At 41.5% G+C, this 23,079-nt stretch overlaps 1 protein-coding gene across 1 annotated transcript in view; it reads right to left on the minus strand.

The window, feature by feature from the left end:
* The window catches only part of LOC138948651 (voltage-dependent calcium channel type A subunit alpha-1-like), a 167,923-nt gene that overhangs the window by 83,429 nt on the left and 61,415 nt on the right, over positions 1 to 23,079 (minus strand). Inside the window, exons 24-26 of the mRNA XM_070320227.1 lie at positions 19,844 to 20,008; positions 18,841 to 18,951; positions 9,040 to 9,123 (exon numbers count right to left, since the gene is read on the minus strand). Coding sequence (XP_070176328.1) covers positions 9,040 to 9,123; positions 18,841 to 18,951; positions 19,844 to 20,008 — 360 coding nt within the window. The remainder of the gene's footprint in view (positions 1 to 9,039; positions 9,124 to 18,840; positions 18,952 to 19,843; positions 20,009 to 23,079) is intronic.

The raw sequence follows: 23,079 nt of genomic DNA on the forward strand, positions 1-23,079 counted from the left end.
TGTGTGTTCAACTGTTCTAGTGTTGTGAACGTACAGCAATGATTTGTAGACGCTAGAAAGTCGCTAATGTTTATGATAACTTGTGTTTTCTGTGGTTAACGAAGTTCGAAGTGAAACGTTTTCTCCGACCTTTTCAGCCTTACGTTAAAAGAATTTAGGTAAAAGAAGCTTGCGGTCTGTGGTGATCGTTTGTAAACGGGCTTATTTCTTGTAACGTTATTGAGGGAAAGTGGATGAGAAAATATCTTGTTTGTGACTTTGATTAACGCAGGAACATTGTCGTTAGGAGACTTTTTGGTATGACACTGACAGTTTGCTTTGTATTCCTGGCCTGATGAGTCAACGTTTTGTATTTTTCTGAAAGTAGCCATTTTGGTTTTAAACGTATGTATGCTAAGTTTCTTGAGTATTCTTAGTGCTTATGGTATTGTTGAACGTACGGAACGTAATTCTTTATTGTTGTTGAACGTATGGAACGTAATTCTTTATTGTTGTTGAAGGACTAACCAACGAGTGTTTGGTAATTGTAACTTTCGTGTCTGTTTGTCTTCGCCTGTCTTGTGATTGTTTATTTTTCTTGTATTTACTTCTCGTGTCTTGTTAATGCATTTTAATACCTTTTGCCATGTCTAATAATTTGTTTTCTTTTCTCTTTTTCTTTCTGTCCATAAGTTTTTTACCGCAATACGTAGTATCTCATTACGTAGTACTGTAACTATATATGCATTACTGATACCTTAGTGTCAGATGTAAAATAATAAACCAGTACTTTTGCGCGTTATCGCTTGTAACCTGTGTTTGTCATTTCGTATGAACAATATGTAGTACCAGCCTCGCTCACGAAGGCGCGCACAAACTCACACAACAAAATGGCGAAACACGCAAGTAACTGACACACAAGTCAACAACACGTGGCAACGCGAAAAAATTTACTGACACGTAAGTCTAAACGACTGAAAACACAGTAAACACACACTCTTTCGCGTCGACAAAATACGATAGCTAAACTTGCCCCACAAAAACAGAGGCACGTAGAGCTACAAACAAAGTCACACGAGCCAGAAAACTAACTCACACAACAAAATGGCGAAACACGCAAGTCACTGACACGCCGGTCAACAACACGTGGCAACGCGAAAAATTTACTGAAACGTAAGTCTAAACGACTGAAAACGCAGTAAACACACACACCTTCGCGTCAACAAAATACTATAGCTACACTTGCCCAACACAGAAAGGGGCACGCAGAGCTACGAGCAAAGTCATACGAGCTAGCTAACTAACTCACACAACAAAATGGCGAAACACGCAAGTCACTGACACACAAGTCCGCAAAAAACGGACAACGTACAGTAACGAAAACAGCGCAAACAACCAACAACAAACGGGAACGAGCTCACCAAACTGAAGGCAAGGCGAGCAGAAAAGCTGGGTAACGTGGCCGGCGGGTGTCACTCAAACACACAAGGTCAGCCACAGAGCGTCAAAAAGTGAACCGTCCTCTCCGAGGTGAAAAAGACGTATGAAAATAGGCACGTGTTCCTAGAGGAAGTGACGTGGCACACACCCGTATGGGAGGTAACTCCCAGTGTGCTGGCCCATTACCAAGCTACTTTCACTTTCGTTTTGGTGATGGGGTTGCTTCCCTTTAAAATTTTTAGCCGGGTAAGCGTTTTTCAGTGATAAGCATCTCAGGTGACTCAATGCTAATGTGATTCGGAGTAAGAATATGTTATTTAATTCTTTTTCTTGCTGAGTGTATGTACAGTCCAGAGAGGAGACGGACATGGTGTGAGCTTGTCCAGGGGGGTATATGAACATCTCAGTGGCAGGGGGATGGAAGCACTTGTTAATGAGTGGGAGTGTGTATGCGCGTGGTGTGCACGAGGATGTATGCACGTGAGTGATATTTGTAAATGTGTATTATTATAATATCATCTTTGTATTTATATTATTGAAATTGTTATATCTCGATGTACAGCGCTAAGAGCACTATGATAGTTAAATTTGTGAAGCGGCGCTATATAAGCTATCTTTATTATTTTTATTATTATTTGTTTTCAGCCAACCAAAGGGAGGCTCCTTTAGTCACGATGGCTAAAAAGAGCCCAAGTGAAAAAATTTTGCGACCTAGCTGTTACAGTGCAACTGATAACGCGTAACGTCTTAAAATAGAGACGTGGGGAAAATTCAGAAAGCCAGAATAGGTGGTTCGCCACCTGCAATGAACGGAGAGAAATGGAGTTCTTTCCGTTAATATTCCGCCATTTGTTCCAAGCCGGTCAATGTGACATGGAAACTAAGCCGCTGAACCCTTATGGGATCTCTAGACCAAATCCAGAGTTGAGGCAGAAGCCCCTGAGCGTCTCAACGATTCCCGTACAGTAGACACCCGTGTGGATCGAGTGTAAACAACAGCGCCCTCTTGCCAGCTTTAAGGGCCTGAAGGGCTGGCAACCAATGAAAAAAGGGCCCATAATGTGCGACCGACAGGCCGCTCCAAGTAAAATCGAGAGTATTATCCGGGAACGGGGAGACGAACATTTAGCAGAAGGTGATAGTACCGAGAGGCAAAAAACTTCTATCTGTGGCTTCTCCATATTCACCAGAAGGAGTAGAAGCGCGAAGTGAGACAGAGTCCAATCCGTGTGGACATACTTGCCCGACTGACTTAGAGAGTCTGTCAAGCCATAAAACCTCTCAGAAAGGTACTTCACTGCTAATAAGATCTCGTGGTGGTAACACCACATCAAAATCTCGCATGCTCGATGTGGCAGTGATGAGGAGCGAGATGCCCCCCCCCCCCTTTTTGCTTATTGAGATAAGAAGGCCACTGTGGTGTTGTCTGATTGAATCAACACATGTTCTCCCCTGCCAAGGGGAAACAATTTCACAAGAAACAGAAGAACTGCTTCGCTGGTGGAGAGAGAATCAATGGAAAAGCCTTCCATGAGCAATGGTGCGAGAAGCCAATGATTGGTTGTGTCTGTGAACCAGTCGAGAAAAGACACTAACATGATCCAGCTCTTTGTTTGATTGCTTAGAATCGACATAAAATGTAGCCACTTACGATCTATTTTGTGTACCAAAGGAGGGAGTAAACATCGGCACGATCTTTGTAAGTGACCCAAGAAAGGACCTCAAAAAGAGGTAGTTCTAATCCCCCTCCAGCCGCTGTGGTAGAACACAAAGGCTGAAAGCAGAGTGATGACAAGCACTAAGACTCCAGTTGACAGAACTGTCAATAGTAAGAATAACAACATGCTATTGTTTGCCCACTGAACCCGACGCTAAATTGCGGTGGGTATTTGGCAAAGCGCCATGCCGGAAGAAGATAAACAAACCCGACCTCTGAATCGCCCCGAGGGGATAAAGTGATGGGTATTTGGCAAAACGCCATGCTGAGAAGGTAAAAGCCAAAGCTGAGAACAGCCAGCTTAGAGCTTTTCTAGATAAGAAAAGCCATGCCTGCCGTGGGCTTTTATTTTGCTGTGAGTTTCTCTTTGTTATAGACGAGTCTGCGTGCACAGAAGAGGATTCGAAGAGAACCCTCAAGCAAGGAAGAGAATAAAGTCTCACCGACAGAACAATACTGTCGGCCGAGGCCTACCTTCCGGTGAACAGCAAAGTTAAAACCTTTGTAAATGTGTCCCAACAGAACACAAAGGCATCCCGTGAGTACGTAACTGCACAAGGGAAAGAACGAATCAAAGACTTGTTCGAAGACGATAATAGAAAGAAGTGCGGCCGCAATCTTCCACAGCCAGGAGATCATTGATCTTGAAAAAAGACAGTTTCTCCTTGCTATGAACATAAAGATGTATGATCGTCAAGCCCGGTGTAACCGGGAGCGGTTCCGTAGTAAGAGGAAAAGAATACACTAAGTTCTTAGGCTTGGTGTAACCGAGGCCTACAGATAGCGCTCAGCGAGTGATGCGTTACTTGCGCGGGTGACGCAAGCGAAAGCAACGCCGCCTCGCTGCCCACAAGGAAGTGGAGGCAAAGGAGAATCATTTGAAAAAACTTCCACAAGTTCAAATGCCCCCGAGGGAGGATCTAAGAACTTAAAGTTCGAAAATTTCCTGCAATAAGGCTCAAATCAGCTGAATGTGACGCAAGCCACAGCAAACCTGAAGCAGGAGCCTCCCCACATGATGCCGGGAAAGGCAGAAGTGGGGCAAAACCTCGTGTGAAAAACTTTTATAAGTTGAAAAATCCACGAAAGACTCTAAAACTTAAAGTTCGCAGATTGTTCCTGAGAAGGAGCAAAATCAGCCAAAGCTGATGGTGAAGTAACGGCACATGACTATGCTACTGCTACCCCTCAGGGAAACAGTGCATATTAACCTCTGCTGCTAGTGCCAAAACGATGGCAGCTTCCTGCTCAGTAATATCCCAACGATCGTTGAAAGGATGAGAACCGGAAACCAATCCCGGCAAGGCAACATCTGCCGAAACCAGAAAGGTTGGGGAAAACAACTTTCCGGAAGCCAGAACTCCGCGAACGGATGTACCATCTACCTGCCTTGAGCCAGCCACAAAGCTGGGAGAGGAAGCGGATGCAGCCCGTAGAAAGGCAGAGGAAGCCGCAAAAGCGGAACCGGAAGCCAAAGACTGATTGATTGCCGACTGCCAACACCAAAGTGTTAACGGCGGAAGGCAAAACCATCCTGCTACCGGAAGCGATAGCCGCCGAAGCCATCTTGCCTAATTGGCAAGGCAACGGAAGAAAACAAAGGTCTGCCAGTGCTAGCGAGACGAAGCTTCCGGTTGGTGGTCACAGAATGATGAGCCGCACAACCAGGAGCAGCAAGCCAGGGCTGAGCCTCTGCAGGAGCGTCCCCATGAGCCGATAACAGCGGAAGAGGAACATCGCTCTGATAAACTTTAGCAAGTTGATAAGCCACAACAAGTGACTCTAAAAACTTGAAGTTCTCAGCCCGTTTCTGAAAAGAAACGAAATCAGCAAAAGCTGATGGAGGAGGAGCAGCGGAAGCGGTTGCCGCAAACACCCCTTCCGTGAAGCAGTGTGCGGTAACCTCTGCTGCCAAAGCCAACAAATGATGTAGCTTAGCCGGAAGTCGGCGAGAAGCTTCCTCATCTGCATCTGATGCTTCTTCCTCCATATCCTGTTCATCCCCAACAGAAGCATCATAACGATCATCTGAGGGATGTCCAGCGGAACCGGCATCCGGTAAGGCAACTTGAGCCGAAACCGGAAACGGTTGTGGAAATTTTTTTCCGGAAACCGGAAATCCGTGGATGTGACCACCATCCGCTGCCCAATGCCAGCTGAAAGGCTGGGAAAGGAAGCGGATGTAGCCTGAGAAAGGCTAGCGGAAGCCGCAACAGCGGAACCGGAAGCCACAGGCTGATGAATGACTTCCGCCAACAGCGAAGCTGCTAACAGCGGAAGTCAAACCTCTCCTACCACCGGAAGCCGCCCCGACCGAAACGGAGGGAGCGGAACCAGCAGAGGACTGAATAGCATGAGCATCGACCAGCCCCAATAAATTGGAACCGGAAGATCCTGTAACCTGTCTGCCAGCAGCCGCCCCGACCTTAACGGAGGGAGCGGAACCAGCAGACACATGCCCTTCACATCCCATGCCCAGGACCGTGAAAACGGAGCCAGGTTGGTTTGTGGAAAAACCCTTACGGTCAGTGTGCAATTCCGCCGAAACGGAAACTGACGTCAAAGGTTTGCATACTTCGCCAAGAACACCCAAAGGTGCTGATGTCCTAGACTCAGACAAAAACTTGTCTAAAGATGAGTCCGACATATCCAACACCGTCGTTGGATCTGCGACCACGCCAGCGGACGTGACCGTCGCAGTCGGTTCGAAACGAACCCGCACAAGCGAATGAACATTTACAACACCCGAAGGAAGGGGCAGAGCAGCACGCGAGGCTATTTGCCCTTTCCGACGAGATCAAAACATGCACCTCTGTCTAAAAAGACGATAAAATCGCCAGCAAATCGGCTTTAGTCAAAGCTAAAACAGCGCTAGGCGCTTGAACTTTCTTGAAAGAAGCCGCAACAGACGAGGTAGGTTTGTCAATCGAAACCGTAACACAATTCATCATTCGCCGGGTTGAAAACGTAAACAGAAACGTTATCGCTCAGTGAAAATTTTCTGAGTACGAGACGCAGTGGTAGTAGCTACCTTAACTTTATATTGGTCGCATTGCCTGACTGAGAACTGGGAGAGCAAGCCTGACTGGTCGAACTCCGAGTTTTCACTCACTCTCTTTATCTTAAGGTTTGTCCGCCATTTTGTATGACAAAACTGAACCAAAATACAAGTTGCAACACGCTCCAAAAGTTAAAACAAACGCGTCTCGGTAATAAAAATGAAAGCTCTCACCCAATACTTGAAGTAGAGATGAAACAACAACAGCGTTACTAAGATTCGATGGTCAGTCACCGCCGTGAAGACCAATAGCTTTAGATCAAAGCCAGAGTACTACAGCACGTCTTGCTCCGTGCGTTGAAGAAAAAGGAATGAGTATCACCGGTATACATCCTGCGCATGCGCAGGGCACCGGTAGGGGAGATAACCACCACGGACCATGCCTTATATGGCATATGGTTTTAGTTTTAGAGTTATCTCCCCATGTTACCATGTAAGAGTGCTTCAATGTCTTAGCAACCAAACGAAGTTATTGCTATCTATGTGAGTTGAGTAAGAATATGTAATTTAATCAAAAATTCCAAGCAGCTGATTCTTTCTGAGAACAAACACAAATGTATGGAAAACCCTGAAAGAAAAACCCTTCACTTTGAAGTCAGTGTTCAAAAAAGCAGTTTAATCGTGCTTCTGTTCCCAGTTGGTATTTGTTTTCAAGTCAAACGGTCAAGCACCCATTTCATGCTAAAAGACTCGAACCATTATACACTTACAGCTTCTTTCAGCCAAGAATCATGAGCCTGAAAACACGCAAAGATCCCAACACATCAAAATAAAACAAAAGGGGAGATAACACATCAAAATAAAACTATGGGGAGGTTAAACAGTGCGCGATAAAAATGCAGATGTGCACCATCCAAACATTAGGGTCAAACTATCATTGCAGTGGAACCTTTAATTTTAGACCTCCACAAAGGGCGGGGATGTAGCTCAGTCGGTAGCGCGCTGGATTTGTATCCAGTTGGCCGCTGTCAGCGTGAGTTCGTCCCCACGTTCGGCGAGAGATTTATTTCTCAGAGTCAACTTTGTGTGCAGACTCTCCTCGGTGACCGTCCGAACACCCCCGTGTGTACACGCAAGCACACGACCAAGTGCGCACGGAAAAGATCCTGTAATCCATGTCAGAGTTCGGTGGGTTATAGAAACACGAAAATACCCAGCATGCTTCCTCCTAAAGCGGCGTATGGCTGCCTAAATGGAGGGGTAAAAACGGTCATACACGTAAAATTCCACTCGTGAAAAACACGAGTGAAAGTGGCAGTTTCAGCCCACGAACGCAGAATAATAAGAAGACCTCCACAAATCTGAGTCTATCGGGTCTGAAAAGGGAGGGAGTCTTAAAATGGGAGGACAGCACGTTTCGCCCTGCAGACCGGACTGATGATCTAACAGCCAACGGCAAGAAGAAAATGGAGGTACATTTATACACACATTACGAACAGAACATGTTAAGAAATTAAGGGTCTTCAAAAAGAGGTGTTTAAAGGACCAGGTTCCACTGTATATATTGGGGCAAGGAGAAAGCTCAGTCAGTAGCGGCGCTGGCTTTGAAACCAGTTGTCGCTATCGGCATGGGTTCATCCCCAACATTTGGCATGGGATTTATTCCGGATTTTATTGTGCAGAATCTGCCTAAGGTGACTCCGACCACCCCCCTGTGCATGCATGCTCGCAATAAAGATCCCAACTTCGCAAAAATCTCAGGGCTTGGGAGCTCAACCATGCATGCAGGAGAAGAAAAAAAAAGGGTAGCGCCGTACTAAATGGCAGCTTGCTTTCCCCATGGAGAAAGCAACCTGTTTTTTTCCATGAGGGTAACCTGTCAGGGCTTAATATGATATATTAGTATCACCCCCCCCCCCCCCCATTTTTATTTTTAAATCATGTACCATTTATCTCAAAGCAATCTTAGAATCTTAGTGTTAAATATTGACGATGAAATGACACGATACTGTTCTAAAGCAGTTTTAGCACTAGATATTTGATGAGAAAATGATACTCTACTGTGCAGCAATCTTATTTTTTAGTGCTAAGTATTGATGATAAAATGAAACACTACGAGCTACAGCAATCTTGCGCTCAACTTTGATGATACAATGACCCGCTACTTCATGTGCTTCAGCAATCTTAGCACTAAATGTTGATGATATAATGACACGCCACTGTGCTATTAATACATTGTACTGATGATAAAATAGGAGAGCTACTTTTCCAAAGCAATCGTAGAGCTTAACATTTATAAAAAAAAAATAATATGCTACTGTGCTGAGGCAATCCTAGTGTTATGTATTGATGACAAAATGAAGCATAACTGACTGTTACGGCAGTCTTAATGCTAAATTAAATATGGATGACAAAATGACACGATATGTGCTGTTGTAAGCACGTGTTGCGTATGTGAGCAATACAATGCTGAAATGACATCTTAGTTTTTCACACTCAATCAGTCTGGTACCTTGTATCAATGACAAAACAACACAGAAATACGCTATAAACCAATCTCAGTGCTAAAATCACACAAATGCAAAAATAACTCTGAAGCAATGTTGGTGCTATAAATATCAATTAACAAAACACGACAGATATTCATACACCCTAAGAAAGGAAATAAGTGTGCTATAAATATCTATTAACAAAACACAACAGATTTTCAAAAACACTAAGAAAGGAAATAAGTGTGCTATAAATATCAATTAACAAAACACGACAGATATTCACAAACTCTGAGAAAGGAAATAAGTGTGACGAGACATTTGCAGGAGTACCTGCTTGACCTCAGAATATTTTAAACAAAATCTACAACGTCAAGAATGGCTGTGGCCTTTCTACGTGAAACCCGGGTACTTACGGAAAGCTCTGTGATGAAGACATCGATGATACTGCCGATGACTGTGGTAAAATCAAACACGTTCCATGGATCGTGAAAGTAGTTCTGGAAATGTAAATATTCAACAGGTTATATTTTGTTTTTAAAATCAAAACAAGTCGCGTAAGGCGAAATTACAACATTTAGTCAAGCTGTCGAACTAACAGAATGAAACTGAACTCACTGCATTTTTACAGCAAGAGCGTATACTCGTAGCATCGTCAGTCCACCGCTCGATGCACAGGCAGTGAAATTGACAAGAAGAGCGGGGTAGTAGTTGCGCTGAGAAGGATAGCACGCTTTTCTTTATCTCTATTCTTTTTAACTTTCTGAGCGTGTTTTTAATCCAAACATATCACATCTATATGTTTTTGGAATCAGGAACCCACAAGGAATAAGATGAAATTGTTTTTAAATCGATTTCGGAAATTTTATTTTAATAATAATTTTTATATTTTTAATTTTCAGAGCTTGTTTTTAATCCAAATATAACATATTTATATGTTTTTGGAATCAGAAAATGATGAAGAATAAGATAAACGTAAATTTGGATCGTTTAACAAAATTTTTTTTTTTTTACAATTTTCAGATTTTTAATGACCAAAGTCATTAATTATTTTTTAAGCCACCAAGCTGAAATGCAATACCGAAGTCCGGCCTTCGTCAAAGATTGCTGGGCCAAAATTTCAATCAATTTGATTGAAAAATGAGGGTGTGACAGTGCCACCTCAACTTTTACAAAAAGCCGGATATGACGTCATCAAAGGTATTTATCGAAAAAAAGAAAAAAAACGTCCGGGGATATCATTCCCAGGAACTCTCATGTAAAATTTCATAAAGATCGGTCCAGTAGTTTGGTCTGAATCGCTCTACACACACACACAGACAGACAGACAGACAGACAGACAGACAGACAGACACACACACATACACCACAACCCTCGTCTCGATTCCCCCCTCTACGTTAAAACATTTAGTCAAAACTTGACTAAATGTAATCAACACGTAGATCCAGTCTGGTTTTAGAATCAATTTTATATTTCAATATCTAATCTGGTTTTAGTATCAAAATCAACACATAGACCCAGTCTGGTTTTAGAATCAAAATTAACACATAGATCCAGTCTGGGTTTAGTATCAAAATTAACACATTAGACCCAGTCTGGTTTTAGAATCAAAATCAACATAGATCCAGTCTGGTTTTAGTATCAAAATTAACACATAGAATCAAAATCAACATAGACCCAGTCTGGTTTTAGAATCAAAATCAACAAATAGATCCAGTCTGGTTTTAGAATCAAAATCAACATAGATCCAGTCTGGTTTTAGTATCAAAATTAACACATAGACCCAGTCTGGTCTTAGAATCAAAACCAACAAATAGATCCAGTCTGGTTTTAGAATCAACATCAATAAAAAGATCCAGCTTGGTTTTATAATCAATGTTATATTTCAGACAATTAAGACATCTTATAATGTATGCAGTTAATTGAATTACATGTTGTATGCACGGAGTGTCTCAAGATCACCAAGTTAAAACTCATATATATCTGAAGCAAAACAAATAAATTGTTCTCCTTTCATGAAATAATAACAATGTATCAAACAGCACATCCAAATGCTTAAATGACACTGATGTCAATACTGATAATCAAAATGGGTTGTAAAAGCAACAATACAGAGAAAACATAGACACAATCTTGTTTACTGATCAACATGCGGGGCAGCACACTAGAATTTTAAGCAGACCTTTTGGAACCCCCGTTTTGCACTTAGTTTTTTCAAACAAACTTAGTGTATTTTCAGAAAAATTAGCGTACTCCACACAGCATTTGAACATCCATAATTAAAACATGCTAATCACACCGTTCATTAAGTTTACCTATACATTTAAAACAAATGCTTTTTTTCAATGTTTACTGTAATCATGTGTCAAAATACTGGATCCGCTTCAGGATGGGCTTGTGAAGATATTAGTATTCAAGTAATTTTTCTCGTCGTATTTTTTTCCAACTGACCGTATACTGATCGTACTTGACAATCATGCGTACAAAATAAGGCGAAATCGTATGGGTTCTCAGGTCTGTTTAAGTCACATTCACACACAAATTTATGCCCAGGATTAATGAGATCATGAATTTGTATAAGAGCCTGAAAGCATTGCCCCTCCCCCCCTCACCTTGACATAAAAAGAAGATGCAAAATTATGCCAAGTGGCTAAAGTATCGTGCATGAGTAATAGTCTCCTATCTGCCACATGTAATCCAAAACTCTCTCGCATACAAACTACATTTAACCCAATTTTTACAAGTACAGGTTTTTTTTAACACATACCAACGCACACAAAAACCCTTACGTACACACACACCTCTCACAGGCATGTATGACGTCGCATTTAAGAGAATTATTTCTACATCCCACACGAGTCAAATCCTTCTAAAACAGACATACACTCATATTTCTAAACAGACATGTGCACAGACACACAACTGACACGATGACACACCAATAACAATAGCACTGACAGAATGAAAGCATGATCGGGTTCAAAAAACAAAATATTCAGGCAACCATGCATGCAATAAAAAACATCCATACCATGCACAAAGAGCTACAAGTAGTATTCAACAGCAACACAAGTCTTCTTCTACTTCTTCTGCGTTCGTGGGCTGAAACTCCCACGTACACTCGTGTGTTTTGCACGAGTGGAATTTTACGTGTATGACCGTTTTTTACCCCGCCATACGCCGTTTTCAGAGGAAGCATGCTGGGTATTTTCGTGTTTCTATAACCCACCGAACTCTGACATGGATTACAGGATCTTTTTCGTGCGCACTTGGTCTTGTGCTTGCGTGTATATGGGGGGGTGTTCGGACACCGAGGAGAGTCTGCACACAAAATTGACTCTGAGAAATAAATCTCTCGCCGAACGTGGGGACGAACTCACGCTGACAGCGGCCAACTGGATACAAATCCAGCACGCTACCGACTGAGCTACATCCCCGCCCAACATAAGTCTTCAAAAGCAAGGAGAAATAAATGAAGATAATTGAAAACAGATGAATATTCCTTTGCTCAAAAGACTCAGATAACAAAATATTAACATATAAGATAAACAACAATAATATTAATAAAAAACAACAAAACTGAAATATATACTGCCTCAAATTTAACCAGACATGCCTTCCTGTGCATGGCTGACTATGAAATTCCTGTGGTGGTCCAGGGGCCGAAGATTTTTTGTAAATGAAGATGCCAAAAATGTTTTTTTCTTGTATTCTATGCTCAAACCTGCCATTTATTTCGTAAAAATCTCACTTTAGCCTATGGTTTTTACATTTAGTCAAGTTTTGACTAAATGTTTTAACGTAGAGGGGGAATCGAGACGAGGGTCGTGGTGTATGTACGTGTGTGTGTGTGTGTGAGTGTGTCTGAGTGTGTAGAGCGATTCAGATCAAACTACTGGACCGATCTTTATGAAATTTGACATGAGAGTTCCTGGGAATGATATCCCCGGACGTTTTTTTCTTTTTTTCGATAAATGTCTTTGATGACGTCATATCCGGCTTTTTGTAAAAGTTGAGGCGGCACTGTCACACCCTCATTTTTCAATCAAATTGATTTAAATTTTGGCCAAGCAATCTTCGACGAAGGTGGGACTTCGGTATTGCATTTCAGCTTGGTGGCTTAAAAATTAATTAATGACTTTGGTAATTAAAATTCTGAAAATTAAAAATTTTTTTTTTTTTTTTTAAACGATCCAAATTTACGTTCATCTTATTCTTCATCATTTTTTTATTCCAAAAACATATAAATATGTTATATTTGGATTAAAAACAAGCTCTGAAAATTAAAAATATAAAAATTATTATTAAAATAAAATTTCCGAAATCGATTTAAAAACAATTTCATCTTATTCCTTGTGGGTTCCTGATTCCAAAAACATATAGATGTGATATGTTTGGATTAAAAACACGCTCAGAAAGTTAAAAAGAATAGAGATAAAGAAAAGCGTGCTATCCTTCTCAGCGCAACTTAACTACCCCGATCTTCTTGTCAATTTGACTGCCTTTGCATCGAGCGGTAGACTGACGATGCTACGAGCATACGCTCTTGCTGTACAAATGCAGTGAGTTCAGTTTCCTTCTGTTAGTTCGACAGCTTGACTAAATGTTGTCATTTCGCCTTACGCGACTTGTTGATTTTTTGGGTTGTTTTCGACGGCATTTTTAGAAGGCCAAAACCGGAAAGAAGCACAACTTATTTCCCGTACATGCCCACATCGACTTCGCTGGTCTCGGTTAACTAGAGCGTCTTTTCACCAGAGGAGGCTGCTTTCACAAATTATTTTAGAAAATGTCCTTTTCAGGAAAATCGAACAAATTTTGGGATATTGTGATGGTTTTCAAACATCGAGAGATTTCCGAAAAATTCCGGATGGTTGGCAGCTATGCCTGTGCAATTACAATCATGTCACCCCTCACAGATCTGTCCTGAGGACTGTACGGGGAACGAGAGCATGGATCCTTCCACTTGCATACCAAAAATCAACATCAGACTGCTGCATTCTGTGCACAATGTCAATTTGTTCCTGAATCAAGCTTTTATTTTCATACTGGTGTCAGTTACAACATTTATTAAACAACAAATTCCCCCCCAAAAGCCTCGACAGTTCTGTAATGACTGACACAATGGGGGGGTCCTTTAAACTTTTTCCAAAGCATATCTGTTCTCACCCCAAAATTGAACAAAAGAGCATTAAAATAAATAATACTGATACACCAGCCTGGATCAGTTCAAGCAGAATCACACTTAATCACAGCTGGGGGGTAGGTTGCGGGGCTGGGGTAAGGGGGGGGGGGGGGGGGGGGGGGGGGGGATAACTGGATGACACAAGTGTACACACACACAAGATAACGTATTTTCCGGGTCATAAGGCGCGACTTTTTTCCTCGAGTTTGACCCCTGCGCCTTGTATAACGAAGCGCCTAATCCGTGTTTGAAATACGAAAAGCTTTTTTGGGATGATTTACGACTTTTGCGCACATTTCGAGCAGATGAAAACACAACATGGCGGCTCTCGCTCCTCCAACTATCGCGAGATAAAAAAAAACGAAATCTCGCGCGCGCGCGATCCTGATACATCCGGTGTTTCTCTGTACGCTATCTTGTCATGACGACTTGTTGACAAACGAAGATTCGCGAAAGAAAGAGAAAAGCACCGAGTCTTGAGTAGAGAGCTAATAAAGTACCGGTAATCGCTAATCGAGCGAAATGAAAATCCGCAGCGACTTCCATTAGGTGAATGCTATTCAACTGGTTATAACCGGTTTGTCAGTGATGCGTTACGCTGACTGAGAGTCTTGGCTTTGTCTGACAAAGTCGTTACACAAGCTCTTAGGTCGGTCCTTAGACGTTAGAGCGGGGTGGTCGCTACACTGGTGACAGACGAAGCCATGATGGCGATTTTTCACTCGGATACGGAGGACTCGGACTTCTCTGGATTTTCCGGGAATGAAGGCGATTAAACCACCAGACAGTCACACAGTTTTCAGATGTGAACCGGCAGAATGCGACGCACAACCCTTGGTCGTACAGGTGAATCCTTAGTTACCATGTAGGACAGTGCTTAATATTTCTGTTATCTTTGCCTTTTCACGATTTTTGTGAATGCTTGCGTGTGACCGGCATTTTCGATCTTTCGATTTTCATTCTTCGACCGTTTGTTACCGGTATACTTTTTTCAATTTTGGTGCGCCCTATCGTCCCCCTGCGCCCAATGGGTGACTGGATTAAAATTTTTGTTAAAAGAAGGGGGTGTGCCTTATGCGCTGTAGCGCCTTGTAACCCGGAAAATACAGTACAAGAATATCGGAAGAATCACAGAAGAAAAGTTTCAACACAAGAACATTGTACTCTGTAATGTGAAATTAGTTAAACATCAAAGCACCCAAATAGATTGTTTCACTCAAATAAACATCAACAGTATGCGAAAGCTGCAAAAGACTTAGGGAAAGACGCCAAAACATAATCACTGATAATCAAAATTGACAGCAGCACATCATCTGATTTTCAGAGAAAACGACAGTAAATTTTGACAGCTGCTGAAGACTGGTGGACAAAACTGAAACACTGACAAAGAACTGAAATAAATTATTTCATTCTCACAATCAGTGACAGTGATGCAACACACACATTCTCAGAAACTGCTCAGTGAACTTTGAATATTGCAGAAGACTTGAACAAAAGAAAAAGAACAACTGGATTACAAACCATCAGTGACAATATATCAAAACTCAGCAGCACCACGCGAGCATATAATTCTTGGGAAAAAACACAGTAAACTTGAAAAGCTATGGAGATTACACTTTTGGACAAAACTGAAACATAATCTACAACAACAGAAATTGAACAGAACAACATGGACTTTCTTAGCAACAACTCTAAACTTTGAAAGCAGCAAAAGCAGCTCTAAAAAGAGAATGGAAACACAACGGGTAACACCAAACGTATCTACTAAATCAACAGGCCAACCTTTCCAAAAGCAGCTAGTTTGAGGAAGAATTCTAATGTGTAGAGAACTGTGAAAACTGTGTTTATTGTATGGAGGGTTGTTCCAATATCCGCCCCTGAATCCTCCGTCGAGGTGGGGTCGCTCGGCTCAAACTGCAAGTCAAGCAAGTATGCCATGATAAGAAACAAGCAGGTGGCTGAATACACCTAAACACGCAGACACCTGGGTAGCGCGACTCTGTTGCTGCTAGCTTTCCACTGGGAGGAAGCGACCCAAATTTCCCAGCAATGGGACAATAAAGTAATGAAAATGAAAATAAAAATAAAACAAAGACGGGGAAGAAAAAAATGCTGGGCGCTTGCGCTGCGTGAGCTTGGACTATATTCCGTACAAGCCTGTAGGAAACTGAGTCATGAAAAGCTGCAGCAAGTATAACTGCAGCAAGCATAACTGCACAATGTCAGCCTGACCATAAACGCGGCCAGATGATCTCGGAGGTTCTGCACTTCAACTTGAACAGATCAGGACCACAGCTGTTGAGGGAATCTCCAAACAGACAAACTCAACTATCTCACAGGCATGAGATCATACAGTTATAACAAAAAACGACAACAACAAAACTATCTTATTTTAATTTTAAAAAAGCTTGAAAGTATGTCCCCTCCTTGGAAATTTTTTGAAAAAATATGCAGATGCAAAAACGTGCAATCTGGAACTTCTCCAGAATGATCACTGCCAAGGGTTTAATATGCTGGAAATCTGCCAAATAGGTGGAAAATCCTCATGTCTGTCAGCTACGGAGTGATTTCTTTAAAAAGACACAGAACAGGTGCAGCCCCTCTTTGCCGATAGCAATGAAAAATGAAAACTGTGTTCCGCATCTCGTTTTAGGCTGCTGTCCAGTGATACACCATTACTCAGAACAATACATGCAACAGGGCATCGCCCCATGAAACACTCCATCAACCAGGAATATCGGTTAAGATCCATTTTCTTTGGAAAATTTGCTGAAATGGCAGGCTCTCCATCTTTCCCCTACCTTGAAAAATGTTAGCAATTCTACCGAAATGATTTGGGCAATCTGAAGTGCCGTAATGTTTGAGACAATCTGATGTATTTTTAGCATTGGCGCTTTGCTGAATGCCAATGTAAAATTACATCCCTGATCAACGCTGCACCTGTGACAACAGCAAGCTGCATGACATGCTTCGTTCTGTGACATCCCCGAGGACAGCCTTTGAGATGGGCAGAGAATTACTTTCAGCCATGGCGAATAGATGATTTTTGAAAATAACTATGTCACAGCTACATGACCGTACCTCCATTGACTGTGAAGTTCAAGTTCTCTGATCTGCTGCTGTGCTAAGCTGAATAAAACCACGCCCACCGTACCTGTCCATTGACCTTGAAGTTCAAGCTCTCTGATTCACTGCTGTGCTAAGCTGAATAAAACCACGCTCACCGTATCTCCATTGACCTTGAAGTTCAAGTTCTCTGATCCGCTGCTGTGCTATTTTTAGCTGAATAAAACCATCACCTGCGTAAGGAATCCTCATGAAGTGATTTTTCTTAAAAACAACAATCTTTTCAAGCACTGCCAGTAAATCCATATACACGTCTGTCCGCTTGAGAGAGGGAAAATCCCAGACTAAAACGTCTGGGTGGCCTCAAAAGCCGATAAAGATGACGGAGCATTCTGGAACAGGAATTCACATGAGGAAAGACAAAAAAAGCCTGAGAGGATCTGTTAGGAAACGCTGCCATTGCTGAACTTTGGTTCAGTTTTGTGTGTTGCATGTAGTTGACTTATTTGTACTTTGTGGGAAAGTACCGATATTATATTTTGTAAACACAATATTTATGTTTGGACGAGAATGCAGGTGAACTTTCTAGCCCTGTCAAAACAAGTTGTTTAGGTCCACGTTGTTTTGAGTCGTGGGTTCGTGGCGTTCGCTCGGATTAAGTGCGTCGGCACTTTTGATGTACGTCACAGAGAATGTCACTATTCTAGTCCATGGACAGTTCATCTAATTTTAGTTGTATCATGTTCGGTCTGGAATATTCTCGAGATTGAGTATTTACTATATAGGCCAGCGCGATTTGTATGTAAAAAAAGCTTCTACTTTGAGTTCTACTACGATGTGCGGTTGTATGTATGCCATGGAATGCTAAATAAATCCTCGAACTCAATTTGACGAGTTTTTTGTCTGCTGCTGTGAAGACGGGCCACGTAGAATAAAAGAACACAACTATATGACATTTGAGAACTTCGTCAATCTCAAGTGGCGTGTAACAGGATCAGCTTTATGAGAGAGAGAGAGAGTCTCAGAGAGAGAGAGACAGAGACAGAGAGAGAGAGAGAGAGAGAGAGAGAGAGAGAGAGAGAGAGGAGAGAGAGGGAGAGAGAGAGGGAGAGAGGGAGAGAGAGAGGGAGAGAGAGGGAGAGAGAGAGTAAGAGAGAAAAAGAGAGAGAGAGAGAGAGCAAGAGAGAGAGAGAGCAAGAGAGAGAGAGAGAGAGCAAGAGAGAGAGAGAGAGAGAGAGAGAGAGAGAGAGAGAGAGAGAGAGAGAGAGAGAGAGAGAGAGAGAGAGAGAGAGAAAGGGGTGAGAGGGGGGGTGAGAGAGAGGTGTCGATTTCTGCTGAGATCTGCTTACCAGTCAGTGAAACTGCACGTTCAAACTGTGCGTGATTGCCTTGCAATGCAACTTCACAAGATGGTCATTTGCATGCACTGCTAAGGAGTGTAATATTGCTTTGCACTGCAGCCATACACCTTTGCAAATTAAATCAAGCCCTGAGACCTATTTTGTATAGATTTCAAGAGTCAAGCCTGGTTTATGTGGATTGCAAATCTTTTTGTATCCTTTTCACATCTCTCTATCTTGTGTCTGTCAGTTATTTTTGGAGAAAGTCAAATTAAAATCACAGACGCCGGTTCTCAAACCACATATCCACTAAACCAGACAAGACCATTCAAGAAACTGAACAAAACAGGAGTTTAAAAAATATATAAAAAGAATACAGCAGCTAGTAAATAAGTAATACATCTTCCCTCGTGCACTGCCACTACCAAAAAGTCCGATGATCGTGCGCAACTACGGGCAAATTTTCAGGAGGCTAAGTAGCTTCAAGACCAATCCAATCAAGACAGTGTCAATGCTTCAAATAAAAGTTCAAAAATGAAACAGAAAAACCAAGGAGTGAACCCAGACTGCAAAATCCGCCACCGCACAAACCGCCACGGGACGGCTACGCTCGCCGGTCTCTTACCCTGAAGCCAAAGCAAAACATCTTCACTGCACTCTCAATGGTAAAAAGAGCCGTGAACACCGTGTTGAGATATTTCAAAATAGTCTTGTATTGGCTCGGCTCTCCGTCGTACTGCGATGCAGAAAGACCATATGTTCAGACAAACACAGGCGGCGTCATTCAAAAGTTAATATGGTCTTTGTAAGACAGCTAGCAAAAAATAACACATGCGCTGAAAGATAATACACGAGTACAAATGTCATCGAAAATGTTTTCAAAATTAGTCCATAGCTGTATATTGTAAGGACAGAAGTAAACATATAAACGAGATCAGCAATTCATAAGACCACAAGTCTCTTAATCATACAGTTCACTTTAACATACAAACTAGCTTTTAACATAAACACATTCATTTCTTCCTAATCTTCTTCTTCTTCGTCGTTCGCTCATTTCTTCCTAATGACAATATACCTAAAGGTTTTTAGAAAACTCAATCATACATGTATATTACATTTTTGAAGAAAAAACTCACCAGCATCATACTGTGTGTCTGAATGGGGACTTTTGAGGTAATTGTTTGAATTGACCACATTGACAAATTCCAATTACTTTATATTTTAACTGATCAAAATAAACAGTTCTAACACAAGAATAAGGCATGAGGGAATTCCAATGAATGTCTGACTTACCTTTCATGTGAAAAACAAGCAGTACAATCGTTCAAAACTGCAACCAGTTCTCAATTCAAGAATCAAAAATCGATTAGTTCTGAACTTTATAAAGTTGTCTATGCTGATGACTGGGGTACCATCCAGAGACTGGCCCAGAACAGACGGGAGCTAGTGGAGGTACTTCATTGCCAACCGGCATAACGGGCAGCAAGTAAGTTCATATACAGTTTTCTATGCTGATAAAAATCACAAAAATCCCTTTGTTACAGACTTCTTCCGTCTAGATACATGTACCACTCCATAAATTCTGTGAGCGTATTTTAGTTTGACTGAAACACACACGAGAATCTTACCTTCATCATAAGCACTATGGTGTTGAGTGCGATTAGCACCATGATAAAATACTCGAACTTTGGCGACACGACCAGCTGCCATATTTTGTACTTGATGGATGTCTTGTTCTTTGGCATGAAGCGGCACAACGGCTTGGCGTTGATGGCAAAGTCTATGCATTGTTTCTGCACGGAAAACAAACAGAGTTAGCCATTAGAACACAGCAGAAATACATATTTCACAATAGGAATGTTGCCTGTACAAAGCTGAAATGTCTTCCTGCTATGCTCCTAAATTAAAGCTAGATTAACTGTTTACGAAACGCTGATCGAAGTTATACAACTGTATATGTGCGACTACTAATCACACTGACATAACTTTAAACACTGCTTAACTTATCTTTAAAAATGTATGTCAACTGATTGTATAGTGATCAAAATAGTTTATTTTGGTACATGTTCACACTTAATGAAGATGCAATAAAATCATAATTTCAAGTGAGCAAATTTATTGATCTAGAAGTCAGAGTTCTTCCTGATGCAGAAATCATTTCCATATCAGTTAATTAAGAGAGCAATTTTATTGATCTACTAAAGTCTTTTTCCAAACAGATTTGTACACGAGTTGTTCTTTGCTACTGGTCACAAGTGGGGGTCAGCTCACACGGACGCATTTTTCAATACAGTCTAGGGGAGAAACTGGTCACAAGCACCCAGTACATGCCAGAGAGATAGGAGAATCGGCACAATCAAAGAAAATACCAAAATCATTCAATAGATATGGAAATATTAAGATTTACTGTGAAAATGCTAGCAAAAATGGCGTCCAAAAACGGGAACGCACACTTGGTGCGTCTTTGAAGACTTACCTCCCGTTCTGTGTTGTTGATAATAGTCGTGTTTGTGCTGTTTTTGTTGAAATAGTATCTAACAAGAAGAGCAAACGCTCGATCGAGTCACTTTCGCAGTTCTGAATATTATATGAGGCATCAGATGGACAGGAAGAAATTGCTATTCACAACACAATGAGTCACGTTCACATAAAATTTGAGCCCGGTCACTTTTATAGTTTCCGAGAAAAGCCCAACGTTAAGTTGTGTGTTGCCGAACAGAAAAGGCTAGTTATCTCCCTTGTTTTTCTGATAACGTTCGTAAAAGGCTACAGATGTAAATACTTTGATGTAAAGAATAATCCTACAAAGTTTCAATCACATCCGATGAACTTTGTCAAAGATATAAAATGTCTAATTTTTCCTTTGACGCTGACCTGTGACCTTGAAAAAGGTCAAAGGTCAACGAAACCATCGTTAAAGTGTAGAGGTCATTGGAGGTCACGACTAAACAAAATATGAGCCAGATCGCTTTGATAGTTTCCGAGAAAAGTCCAACGTTAAGGTGGTGTCTACGGACGGCCGGCCGGCCGGCCGGACGGACGGCCGGCCGGCCGGCCGGACAGACTAACACTGACCGATTACATAGAGTCACTTTTTCTCAAGTGACTCAATAAAACTGATGCAGTTCTTGAAATGTTGCAAATTATTGTTGTCTTTGTGAAATGCGAGAGTGTTCTGAGGCGTAATCTGCATACGACTGATGTCCCAAATACTGGTACCCCACTTCGATCAGCGTATCACTCCAAATGAGCTTCATAGCAGAAAAGCAGATACACTAGCTACCAAAACACTGCATAACAGATCTACAAGACTGAGCCAGAATCATTGAAATTTACTTCCTGTATAAAATATTGCAATCAAATTTGCTCACGCCGTCCCACATGCAACGCAGGTTACCTTCGCCTTCGATTCAAAGTAACTCCACGCTAACTGAATTACCATCGAAACACAGATAACGAACTGATTTGGAGATTACACGCCACACATTTATGATATTTTACACACAAATTTCAACTGTGTTGTTTCGCGATAAACAGCCATAAACAAACAAATGTGGTGCCGTCACGTCGCTTCGGAAGGAGAAACGCAGGTTACCAAGAGATTGTTTCCGATACCTGTCGGATTAAAACCATCGTTTTTCACGAATGAAGGCTCTTTGGCAGATCTGGTGAGTTGGAAACTCACAGTCTATGAATATTTCATTTAATGTCAAATGCGTACATTCTTGTCGATATTGTTACCTTTGGGCTCATAAATGAAGTCAATGGTCGTGTTTTCCTAAAGTGACTTTTGTCAGCATAGAACTTATTGTGCTTTGATCATTGACTGAGAAGAATCTTCCGATGACACTAGTTCATTTCACTACGCGACTGCAGATCTGCAAGGAAACTTATGGCAGGGGAAATAAGCTTAACTGAAGACGAATAAGCGGAGTAACTGTTCTTCAACGGATTGCTCTTACTGATCTAAATATTTAGATCTTGTCGTCTGCTAGTCTGCTAGTAACTAGTCTTCGGTCGTGTGAAAGTCACATCTATTTCGACTGTGTGCATCGATCCGTGTAGTGAAATGTTGATCTTTGATGATTTGGCAACACAACTTTGCTACATGTGCTTCGAGTGTATCTCCCCGTTAACCATTTGAAAATGTCTTTTAACAAGACCATGTTTCGACAGCCCAGACGGGGAGGATCCCCGATAGCTCACAGGGTATATAATGTTTTCCGCCGTTTTTTTTAAAGAATCCTTTCAAATTTACTATTCCAAAAGTACCCTATGACATGACTGGAGTGGCAAAGAACATTCTCTGCAATTCCTGTCTCAGTCCGTGCAGCCGTTTCGGGTCCTATCGTCATCATACAAACATACACACAAGAACCAGCTTTAAAAGTTAGATTATGTAAGAACCAGGTGAACCAGTGATTTTTTCTTATGTACATCAGATACTACAGTATTTCTGCTTTATGAAAAGCTATATTTCAAAAACAAAACTAGAGATTTGAATGTTGACCACTTTTCCCCCTTTCTGTCACCAGTACTGAAGAACAACTCACATGTATTCAAGAAAGATTTATGACTGATATGATGTGTGCAATTTCCATCACAATCCTACATGAAGATAAACTATTATGTGTATATTTTCTCAACTTCAAATTCATGAAATAGCTCCTACCTTGACCCTAGCTTAATTGTAACGTTTTTGTTACAAAAATCAGGAAAGTTAAGTCAGAAGACTCATCGCAGCTTAAAATGGCCGCATGCACCTAACTTAGCTAAAATAATGCCAGGCTTCTTGGTGCTTGAAAAGTTTCTTATTGGAAGGAAAAAAGTGTGCTTTATACAAATATCAAGTCGGAAAATGTGC

The sequence above is a fragment of the Littorina saxatilis genome, linkage group LG15 (genome assembly GCF_037325665.1).
Source record: "Littorina saxatilis isolate snail1 linkage group LG15, US_GU_Lsax_2.0, whole genome shotgun sequence".
Classification (NCBI taxonomy): domain Eukaryota; kingdom Metazoa; phylum Mollusca; class Gastropoda; order Littorinimorpha; family Littorinidae; genus Littorina; species Littorina saxatilis.